The following is an 11,297-nucleotide window of genomic DNA, read 5'->3' as shown; positions in this document are numbered from 1 at the left end:
GCTTGTGAGTCTCAAGAAGGGGTGAGGATGCTGGGCTGGACGGGGCCCTCTTTGGTCTCATCTGGCAGGGAACCCAGAATCCTAGAACTTGGGTCTTAGATGCTGGCTGGCAAGACCTCTTCTGCAGCAGCAGTTCTTGGGTGTCCCACCCCCTGTAAGCCTCCCCCCTTTGCAGTACCTTGAACCCAGCCCAGTGAAAGCAGGGGCATCCGCTCTTCCTTTCCCACTCAGGGACACCAATGCAGACAGCCCCTCTCCTGAGGCTGTGCCAGCCTCCCCCTGCCCACCTGCAGTGTATCTGCCAAGCCCAAGGGGCCCATGGCTGTTGAAGAGAGAACTCATATTCCTCAGTGGCACATTGAATCGTAGTGTGGTGGTTGCGGCTTATATATTTTTTCTTATTGTGTGCTGTCCCTTTTTAGCGGAAAATATTCCAAGTTCAGGTGTCTCCCCTCTTATGTGCATTTGACTTGCACACAACCGCATATATGCACGACACTGGCAAAGAATAAATTGATTTAAACTGCGGATAGGGCAGAAACTGCCCAAAATAAGCAGGGAACATTTCTGCCTAAGGAAGTGAAGGCAAGCCCCTTCAGAGGCTGCGCAAAAGACCCACTCGGCCTCTTCTTTTTCTAATCCTACCCTGCGGTCCCTGGAGTGTGCCTTGTTGGTGCCTCAGAAGTCCTGGGCTGAGAAGTCAGGTCCCCTGGGGAAGGGCAAGAGGACGAGGGTTTGGGGGTCGGAGCCTGGTGTTGGGGTGCCCAAGGAGTGTGAAGAGATACAAGCTGAGAAACTTATCTCTCTCAAACATCTTGTTTCCGTGCAGCTTCCACCTTTTCTAGGCAACTCTTTGCTGGGGTCTACTGAAAATCACCCAGCTGCCCCTCCCAGGCTGTGAAAGCTGGTGGGGTGTCCTAGTTTGCAGAAGACAGTCCTCTGCTTGAAGGCCTATGGCAGGGGTCAGCAACCTTTTTCAGCCAGGGGCCGGTCCACCGTCCCTCAGACCATGTGGTGGGCCGGACTATATTTTGAAAAAAAGATATGAACGAATTCCTATGCCCCACAAATAACCCAGAGATGCATTTTAAATAAAAGGACGCATTCTACTCATGTAAAAACACGATGATTCCCGGACCGTCTGGGGGCTGGATTGAGAAGGGGAATGGGCCGCATCTGGCCCCCAGGCCTTAGGTTGCCTACCCCTGGCCTATGGGGCCCAAATCCTGGGCAGCAGATCAAGGTGTTGTGTAAAGCGGGCATGAGGCTGCATCTCGCTGCCACCAAACCCTACTTTTGTGGCTACAAAGCACGACTCTGGCTACCATCACTGTAACCTTGGTTGTTTTTTGCTAAGCCACCCTGGGAAGATACGGAATGGCAGGATACCACTCCTCAATCTGTTCTAGGGGAAACACAGGCAGGGCCCCGGGGTGCCTAGAATGGAGTAGGGGGGGCATTTGCTGTGCAGGGGGGCTGAGCACTGAGGCACCAGGGGAATAAGACCTTCCTTGTTCTCCCAGGACCATTAAACCCTTAAAGTGCTTCTCACACCTTTTATCATATTGACTTATTTCCCCTTTTTTGGCGGGGGGGGGGGGAGAGAGAGAGTTGTGTGGCTTATATGGGATTGTTTTGATTTCTAAATGACAAGCAAATCAAACGGCTTCCAGGTGACTTTCTATGGAGCCAAAGATGCATCTGGAACACGTTTCTCATCCTTCTCCCTCCCCACTCCCATGTGTGGTGTAATTTGAACCCGTGCTTTTTGCCCAGTGGCACACGGCAGATCTGGTGGTCCTTCACAGGACCTCTGACCTTGTCTCAAGAGAGCTAGACTGAGGGGGGGGGGGTTGTCTTAAAGGAAAATTAGTAACTATGAGCAATCAGTGAGATAAATTGTAGCTATAATAAATAGATGCGGGTACAGTCTTGCCGCTACACCCAGATTTAGTGCTTGGAGTTGGCACTACATCCAGGCCTGGCAAGATTACGCCTGAAAAGCAGGCAGAAATCTCTCGTTTCCCAAATGCAACTCGTATTTGAATTATAGAGGTTACCTGGAACTTTTGTCTTCCGCTTAAATAGTAAACATTAAGCATGGAATCAGAGTTGGAAGGAACCTCAAGGGCAGCGATAAAAACTCACAGATATATATGAGTGAGGCGCCAAATGGCTCCTTAAGCCAGGGCAACCGTCGCCAAAACAGAATCCGTAGTTGCCATTTGGTTGGCTCTAAAGTTGTATTTTTCAGTACGACTTTTTGGATCCTGAAATTCATTCTGATTGTGCAGATAAAATAGCACGGTTAGATTTCTACAGGATGTGTTGCTTGTGTGTGAAAACGGGCAAGATCCAAGGATCCGCAGGCAGGCAGGCACCACCAGGTGGACACCAGGTACCTGGGCATCTTGGCACCTGGGCATCTTCACTTGGTCACAAGTGGCCAATTGGTGGATTTTGAATGCTGCCCAAGGATCATGCAGGAATCTCAACCGCATATATGTAACGAAATAACACAGAACTCTGTAGAAATTGGGTATTCTTTTGATGTCAGCTGGGTAAGGGCAAGTTGTCAGAAGTAGATTCTTCTTTAGACAGGCGTTTTACCAGCAGTAGCAGCCGGTTCCCATAAAAAAGGCGAGTTGCCTCCTTCTGGGTGTGCAAAGGCAGCCTTCCCACGGCCAGCGACCGAAGGGAGTGGATTCTCAGGCTCCACAGCTGTGTGAGGCATGTGGCCTGGTGGATCCCCTTGACCCTTTTGCGAGAGTGGCCTTCTCTGCTAGGAGAGACCCCTCGGGGGGGCCTGCCTGTGCCCCCGGCCTCCCAGCAAGAGCCACCCTGCCGCTGCCACGAACGCTCGGAGCACGAGGGCGACAAAAAGCACATGACGGCAGACAGGCTCCGGGGCTTTTCCGCTTTTCCTTTTTGCACAAAACAGAACATTTATTCAAGTGTTCTCCAGCACAAAGTACATCAGCAAAGGAGCCTTTCCTTCTCAGAGTGTCCTGGGCACAAATGGAAAAAAAAAACCAAAAACGCAAAGGATGGGATGGAGGCGGAACGGACAGACTTTCTAACATCTGCGGCACCATGGACCTTTTAATTATTTTTATAAAACAGCTATGTCACGAGCAATACTTACACAGAGATACAACAGCCTGCCCGGCGGGGGTGGAGAGCTGGGCCTCCCACCCCCCCACCCCACTTTCCACCCCTGGCATAGCAGAACCATACTCTGAAATGTACATTATTTATTTGTCAATAAATATAGAAGCAACCCTAAAAAAAAAGAGAGAGGCGGCGGGGGGGAAAGCGGCAGAAAGGATGGCGCATCCCAAAATCATCCTAGCAAAGAAAAGTAAAGTGAGGGGGGTGTTGCTGGGTGCAGGGGGGGGCGGGGAGGCGGTCAGCGGCATGGAATGTCGGGAAGGCGGCAGCGACGGCTGGAGAGCAGGGAACGTGGCCGAGCTCTTCCCAGGATCTTGACAAGATTTATTTCTTCAGCATGAATACATGATTTCCCACAAACAGTAAAAGCGTCTCAGCTACTTCAATGCCTAGGCTAAAACACATGAAATCTTTCCTTAAAGGTTTCAAGTACAAAGTTAAAATGCCTTTTTTCTTTTTTTTAATAATAATATATAAGAGTAAAATAATAGAGCTCTTTTAAAACTCCACTACAAGAAAACAAAAAAAACAGTCATTGTCCAGACAGCAGACTTAAGTTAACAATAGAGATTTGTGATAAAAGAGGGATTTTTTTTAGCACCTTAAGTTGCCCCCATATCCTTCTGTGGTCGACAAAGGAACTCAGGCATGTGGGGGGGGGGGCAGTCCGGTTGCTCCGCTTTTCAGTCTAGGGCTCTGCAACCTGGCGGGAGGGGGGGCCTCTTTATCACAAGAGGAGACCAGAGTCAAGCCGGTCCCTGAAGCCACCCCCCCACCCTCCCCCCCATCTTCCTCTCGCCCCCCCCGGGGGGAAGCAGGTGGATTCTGTAGCAGACAGCAAAACAGATCCAAGACAAATACAGTGGGACGCCTGGGGGGGGGGGAGTTGGGGGGCTGAAAAGACAAAACAGACAGGAGGTTTTCCCGAGAGGCCACTTCCAGTTTGGGGAGGGGTCTGGGGTGGGGGGAGTTCCATGAAGCTGGGCTGCTCAGAAAGAAGTCTGGCAGGCAGACCTAAGGGAGGGGGCAGCAACTGGGGAATCCAGATATTAGCTGCTGAATTTGGGAACGGTGGCCCACCCCACCCCCCACCCCACTGAGCCAACAGTCGCTGGAAGGAAGGCTCTGTGGGGAGGGTCCGCTGCCCCCTCCCCACCTTCGATTCTCCGCCAAGATAAGCTTCCCTGGTCAGGGGCTGGGAGCGCTCCGTGGGCTCCCTTTGGCCCGGGTGGGAAGCCCCCCCAAAGGGATAGGTCATGGCCGGGAGGGGGCCCCAGGCGTCCCGCATAGCACCAAAGAAGTTAGACTAAAATAAGCCCCAAGACGGCCCCCTCCTTCCCTCTCCCACCCCCTTGTGGCCAATGGGTGGGGGCCATCGAAATGCCACCTGTCTGGGGGGGCTGGAGAGGGAGATGCCCGCCTGCCCACCTGCCAGGGAGGCAGCTGGGAGCGGGTCCTGCCAGACAGCCCCCTCCAGTGCCCCCCCTCCCTTGGCTTCCCCATCGGGTCCTGAGCGAGACCCCAGCACCTTTCACAGTTTGAGGGGAAGGGAGAGGAGGCCCCCGCCTGCCTGCCTGCTCCCCGGTTAGCACCGAGACCAGAGAGCACCCCTGCCAGCTGCAACTGCTTCACCCGCTGGGGGGGGGGGCCCAGCAGTCTCCCGCAGACCCGGCCCCCCCTGCTCCTGAGCGTTGCCTCAGCACCAAGCCGCTGCCTCCGAGAGCACCATGAACGCAGGGAAGACGGCGGGGGGGGGGAGGCAGAGGCGGGGGGCAGCAGGGGACCCCCAACCCGGCTCCCCGTTAGCACCAAGGGCTTCGGGCCCTGCTGGGAGCCCTCCCCACAAGCGGAAGGGAGAAGCAGCCTCCCAGGCCGCGCCCCAAGGGGCGTCCGGGGGGGTGGGGGGCGAAGTTGGCCGCTCTCTGCACCCCCCCTGCCCCAAAGGACTAAAGTGCACACAATTGCCAAGGGAGGCAGAGCCCAGGAACGCCGCCGCCCTCTGCGCAAGGACCCTGGGAGGAGCTGCCCCTCAACCCTGTATTTGGAGGTGGGGGGGGCCTTGCAAAGGGTGGGTTGGGGGGCCAGCCGGGGGGGGGGGACGGGTAGCACAGCCGGAGCCTGTTCAAGCAAAACAGGAGCCCTGCTGTTCACATCAGCCGCGGGTGGAAGGGGGCAGCAGCGGCACGGACCCCCCCCAAACGCCTCCCGTGCTTGCGGAGAAATGGGGAGGGGCGGGCGCCAAAGGGCACCCCCTTTATCTACCTCCCTCCCCTCACGGACCCCCCCCCACTGCTGAGCCTGCGGTTCCAGGGGCAGAAATGGGGGGAAAGAAAGACCTCAGCTGAGTTGAGCGCCCGGTCTGCCCGCTGGGGAGGACACCCAGGGCCCCCCCCTTGTGAGAAAGCACCAGTTTACGTGGGGGCCACTATTTGGGACACTGCGGAGGGTGGGCCTGAGGGTTTCCTTTTGCAGGGGGGAAAGCATTATTGCATGACACCCAGGGCAGAGAGCGGCACCCGCCCTTCCTAGCCCGCCTGCCCTCCCTTTCTGAGAAGCCCCCCCGGGGGCCAGCACACGGAGCCCCCCCCCTTAAGCTGCCACGGGTGCGCCCTCTCCCTTGATGTAGAAGCACCATTTTGAAAGTCAGTTGTACAGCAGTAACAGTACCTTTTTTATATATATATAGACATTTCTCTCACGTAACTCTCACATATATATAAACTGTAAACAAGAGGTAAGAGCGGCTGTAGGAGCTGGACTGGTCAAGGTCTCCGGCCTGGTAGGCACCCAAATACTGTGGGGAAGGGGGGGCAGGGTGGGAGGGGGCGGGGAGGGAGGGGCGGGCAGCTTCCGGGCCTGCGCCCCCACCCTCCACCGCAGGAATGGCGCTGGTAGATGTGAGGAGGCCCCCCCAGCACCTCCCTTTGTGCTCCTCGACTGAGCAGGGGCGAAGCTGTCGCCCCAAGGCCCGCTCAGCTCTGGGCTCTCCTCCTCCGTTGCGGAGGCTGGCAGGGGGGGCACACGCCCGTGGGCGCCCGGACAGCCGGGCTCCGTGCCCGGGGCTCAGCCGAGGAGAGGCGGAAACCCATCGGACGAGGCGAAGCCGTCCAGAAAGAGCAGGAAATTGAAGGGTCACCAACAGAAAAGGGGGGCCGGTCGGTTGGTCTGGGGCGGTTTGACCCAGGGAGAGGATGGGCGGGTGGTAGACCCTCCCGTGGGTGGGGGGGGCCCGTCCTCTCCCTCCCTCCCTCCCTCTTGCCCACCAGCAACCACCTCCTCCTCCTCTCTGGTGCCCCTTCTCTTCTGTTCGGGGGGGGGGGTTGTGTTTGAGACGCCTCCTCCTCCTCCTCCTCCTCTGCTTTGCCAGTTCCGAGGGCGGGTGTCTCTTTAGACGCAGGCAAAGTACTCCTTCAGGGGGGCAAAGAGGTGGCGGATCACTGGCACACTCCAGGAGCGACCCAGGAGTCTCTGCCTCGCCAGGCGGCTCATGTTTGAGACGTCGGTGTAGTGGACCGGGAAGCCAAAGACCCTGTGGGGGGGAAAAGGGGGGGGCGGCAGTCAGCACCAGCGTGGCAGCAGACCCCGGAGGCATAGCTGCCAACATTTCCCTTTTCTCGCGAGGAACCCTATTCGGAATAAGGGGATTTCCCTTTAAAAAAGGGAAATGTTGACAGCTATGCCCATGTGCAGGGAGCCAGGACTCCAGCCAGCCAGCCCCCCATTCCCGCCCCACAGCACAGAATAGTCGAGTGGGAAAGGAGCCCCCAGCACCACCCAGCCCACCCCCCTCGCCAGGAAGGCAGGCACCCACCTCTCCATCTCGGTGCACCACAGAATGTCTTCCTTCTCGTTCATGAAGACGGGGAAATGCTGGTCTTTGCCTTGCTTGATGGAGTTGGAGCGAGTGGTGATGGTTCGCACTTTGCTGAACTGGGCGGGAGCAGAGAGGGCGGAGGAAAGGTCAGCCGGGGAGGGGGGGGCAGCTGCGGGACATCCACCCTGCCCCCCTGCCCCGTCCCAGCCCATGAAGCGGGCCCCTCGCCTCCCCCAGCCCCCGCTTTGCCTGACCCCCCTGCCCTTCCTCAGCAGGGGACTCCCGTTGCCCCCAACTCTGACCAGCAACTGCGGGGGGCACTGGCAGCTTCAGCAGAAGAGGGTACTCTTGGCTTGTTCTCGTCAGGATAGAAGGAGGAGCCGCTGGATCAGGCCCGTGGCCCTTCAGATTATCCCAGGGGCCAAGCAGGCGCTCCAGAGGGAAACCCGCAAGTGGGAATCGGACACAAGGGCAACTCTGGCCTCGACCTGGGATCCAGGGGCCACATGGCTGCCTTGGGCTGTGGAGACAGAGCAGGAGCCTCTCACAGCCCTGGTCTGGTTCTCTTTGAAAGCCAGTACATTTCTGAGCACAACACAAAGTGTTGGTGCCGACCTTTAAAGCCCTAAACAGCCTCGGTCCAGTAGACCTGAAGGAGCATCTCCACCCCCCTCGTTCAGCCCGGACACTGAGGTCCAGCCCGAGGGTCTCCTGGTGGTTCCCTCCCTGCGAGAAGCCAAGTTACAGGGAACCAGGCAGAGGGCCTTCTCGGTGGTGGCACCCGCCCTGTGGAACGCCCTCCCACCAGATGTCAAGGAGATAAAGAATGACACTACTTTTAAGACATCTGAAGGCAGCCCTGTTCAGGGAAGTTTTAAATGTGTGACATTTTAATGTATTTTTAATCTTTGTTGGAAGCCGCCCAGAGTGGCTGGGGAAGCCCAGCCTGATGGGCGGGGTACAAATAAATTATTATTATTATTATTATTATTATTATTATTATTATTATTATTATTATTCTTATTCTTATATCCAGCTGGGTGGGCCTTCCCTGCCTGTGAGGTCTGACCACTTGGCAACTCCTGCCTTCCTTCCTTCCTTCCTCAACTAGAGGCCCTTTCCCCTCCCGGTCCCAATCCCCTGCACTCACCTTGGCTATCCTGCCATGCTCCAGACACTCCTGCAGTTCCAACTTATCATTCACAGTTGAAGCCAACGGCCTGCAGGGGAAACAGACAACTGATCAGCCCAGAACAGGAATCCCAGGAGCCTCAACGCCCCTCCCTGCAAGACCCCCACCTCCTGGGCCTCACACCTTCGCCCCCCCCAAGCCCCCTCCTCACAGATGTGTGTGCCAGAGGAGTTGGCAAGCAGGCTCAAGTTTTAATCCTCTATTATTATTATTATTATTATTATTATTATTATTATTATTATTATTATTATTATTATTATTTCCTCCTCTCTGTCCCAACGCAGGCAGGGTTCTGGCAGGACCTCACCGCTTCCTTGGCACGGGCGGGTTTCTGGGTGCTGGCGCCAGCCCTCTGACCAACCTGTTCATGCCGGGCAGGTTCCCCCAGAAGTAGCGGGCTCTGTGCGCGGCCGAGACCTCTTTGGCATCGATCATCACCGGGTTGGACTGCAGCCGAGAGAGAAGAGGGCAGGAGGAAGGCGTCACGGGGTGGGCAGGGCGGGGGCTGCCCTCCCCCCCAGGCAGAGCTGCGCTTTGGGGGTCAGGCCCTCCAGACCTTTCCGGCGAGGGCCTGCCCCTGCCTTTGTGGAAGGGGCAGAGCTCAGTGGCGCAGCGCCCGCCTTGCCCGCAGAACGGGCATCTCCAGGGCAGGCCTGAAGCTCTGGAAAGCCACTGATGCCAGCCAGTGCAGTAGAAGGCAGCTTCTGATGCCCCTGTGCCAGCCCTGTCCTGCCCACCGGAGGGCCTCACTGAGCAGAAGAACCCAATGAGATTCCTGCCTCGCAGGGGGTTGTACAAGACCACCTTCGGTGCCCCTTCCCTCTGTGGGGATCCCTGAGATTACATCCTATATTACATCCTTTGCTCTCTTTCCAATCGACCCCCCCTTCAGCAAATCTCTATTTGCTGGCTGGCAAGAACGTATTTCTTACTGCAGAGGTGCAAAATTTGCCTTGGCTGCAAGTAAGTTGAGAGCAGGGCGCCAAGACAGGTATCCTAAGGGGGAGCGAGAGAAATGGAGTGCTTAACTTATGCAGGTGTGATTTTCGCATTTTTGTATGTTTGCTTTGCTGCTGTTGCTGCTGTTGTTCAGTTTTAAATCAATTATTTGTATTCTATGCAATGTGACCAATTGTGACGGCTTATTGCTTTCAGCAATAAAGATTTTATTCATTCATTCAATGCCCTGATCATGGGTAGGCAAACTAAGGCCTGGGGGCCGGATCTGGCCCAATCGCCTTCTCAATCCGGCCCCCAGACGGTCCGGGAATCAGTGTGTTTTTACATGAGTAGAATGTGTGCTTTTATTTAAAATGCATCTCTGGGTTATTTGTGGGGCATAGAAATTTGTTCATTTTTCTTCTTTTTCAAAATATAGTCCGGCCCCCCACAAGGTCTGAGGGACAGTGGACCAGCCCCCTGTTGAAAAAGTTTGCTGACCCCTGGCCCTGTCTGACAGCCTCACCCTGATTCAATCCTGGAACAGATCATTCAACTTCTCAGCCTCATTTCTGACCTGGCTGTCGTGTTCACCCCTGGGGGGCTAACATTCTGGATTCACTCAGAAGAGAGAGAGGCTGCCAGATGTTGCCCCCTCCCTCAGAAGCTGCCCCCTTCCCAAAACCCCGACAGCCAGCAGGAACAATAGACAGGGATGACAGGAGGTCAACATTGAGACCCCAATTTCCCTGCAAGGAGCACCGGGTGGCCTCCATGGGTCTGCCCCTCCTCATTTAATCCTCACAACCCTGCCAGGTAGGGTAGGCTGAGAGCCAGCTGCTGAGCGTTTCCTGGAAGAGTGGGGGATTTGAACCTGGTGCTCTGCCACTATAACCGCTAGGCAAGACTGCTTTTTAAGCACTGGCATATGCAAGATGAGCCCTGGAAACACTCAGGCGCCCTCTGGTGGCAGGAGGAACTCCCTGCGCCTGGAACACAGCAGAGGCGCAGGAAGGTTGTGCCTTTGGCCCTGTTCTGGCTGCTTGGGCTCAGATCCGGCCCGTTCCCCCAGGCTGCTCCTCCCTCTCCCGCCCAGGGAGATTCAGGAACTTTCGGAGGGCGGGCAAGGAGGAAAGAGCGCTGCCTGCCACCCACCCGCTGCCCACCCTCTCACCTCCAGGAAGCGAGAGATGTCTCTCTTGTCGCTGACGCCCATCGCCACCACGTTCTCAAAGAGCCAGAAAAAGGGCCGCTCGTCTCCCTCCTTGGGCCGGGCCTCGTGCAGCAGCCGGTAGAACTCAAAGAAGAGTCGGCCCGTGCCCTCTGGGGTGGGAGGGGAGGAAGACTGCCATGAACGGGGGCGCAAACCCAAGACCAGCCCACAAGACACAAAAGCTCCCTTGGCAAGCCCTTCTGGCCCCACACTCCAGGGCGATTAAGGGCGCGGGGAAATCCCCTTCTCCAGCTCCCTAGGCAAGGCAAGGCAAGGGAAGGTAAAGGACCCCTGGGCGGTTAGGTCCAGTCAAAGGCACTGTGGGGTTGCGGTGCTCATCTCGCTTTCAGGCCGAGGGAGCCGGCGTTTGTCCACAGACAGTATTCCGGGTCATGTGGACAGCAGGACTAAACAGTTTCTGCCGCAACAGGGCACTGTGACGCAAGCCAGAGTGCATGCAAATGCAGTTTACCTTCCCGTCGCAATGGTACCTATTTATCTACTTGCACTGGCATGCTTTTGAACTGCTAGGTTGGCAGGAGCTGGGACAGAGCAACAGGAGCTCACCCTGTCGCGGGGATTCGAACCAGCAAGCCCAAGAGGCTCAGTGGTTTAGACCACAGCGCCACCATCACTAGACAAAGGAAGACCCTAACCCTGGGGTCACAGCTATCAGTGACACAGATGATTTAAATGGCTTTGAGGTAGTTGGGAATGTTTATTCTGGAGAAGATATGTCAAATATGTCAAGGGCCATCAAATGGAAAAGTGAACTAGCTTGTTTTCTCCTGCTCTGGAGGGGAGGACTCGAACCCATGGCTTCAAGTAACCAGAAAGGAGATTTCAACTAAATATCAGGAAGAACTTTCTGACAGCAAGAGCTGTTCAATGGTGGATCGGTCTCCCTTGGGAGGTTGTGAACTCTCCTTCCTTGGAGGTTTCTAAGCAGAGGTCGGAGGGCCATCTGT

At 56.1% G+C, this 11,297-nt stretch overlaps 1 protein-coding gene across 4 annotated transcripts in view; it reads right to left on the bottom strand.

Moving 5' to 3' along the window:
* Window positions 1-3,084: 3,084 nt before the first annotated feature.
* The window catches only part of DNMT3A (DNA methyltransferase 3 alpha), a 72,518-nt gene continuing 64,305 nt past the window's right edge, over window positions 3,085-11,297 (bottom strand). For 3 of the 4 annotated variants that reach the window (XM_081188476.1, XM_081188478.1, XM_081188477.1), the window contains 5 exons: window positions 10,291-10,439; window positions 8,539-8,624; window positions 8,136-8,205; window positions 6,983-7,101; window positions 3,085-6,700 (listed from right to left, as the gene is read on the bottom strand). In XM_081188476.1, the coding sequence (XP_081044602.1) occupies window positions 6,559-6,700; window positions 6,983-7,101; window positions 8,136-8,205; window positions 8,539-8,624; window positions 10,291-10,439 (566 nt within the window). In that variant the 3' untranslated portion in view covers window positions 3,085-6,558. Of the gene's footprint in view, window positions 6,701-6,982; window positions 7,102-8,135; window positions 8,206-8,484; window positions 8,625-10,290; window positions 10,440-11,297 lie in introns of all 4 variants that reach the window. The other variant, XM_081188475.1, reaches the window with a different exon arrangement.

Source organism: Podarcis bocagei (genome assembly GCF_964188305.1).
Source record: "Podarcis bocagei genome assembly, chromosome: 3".
NCBI lineage: Eukaryota > Metazoa > Chordata > Lepidosauria > Squamata > Lacertidae > Podarcis > Podarcis bocagei.
This window is presented reverse-complemented; position numbering and strand designations above follow the sequence as displayed.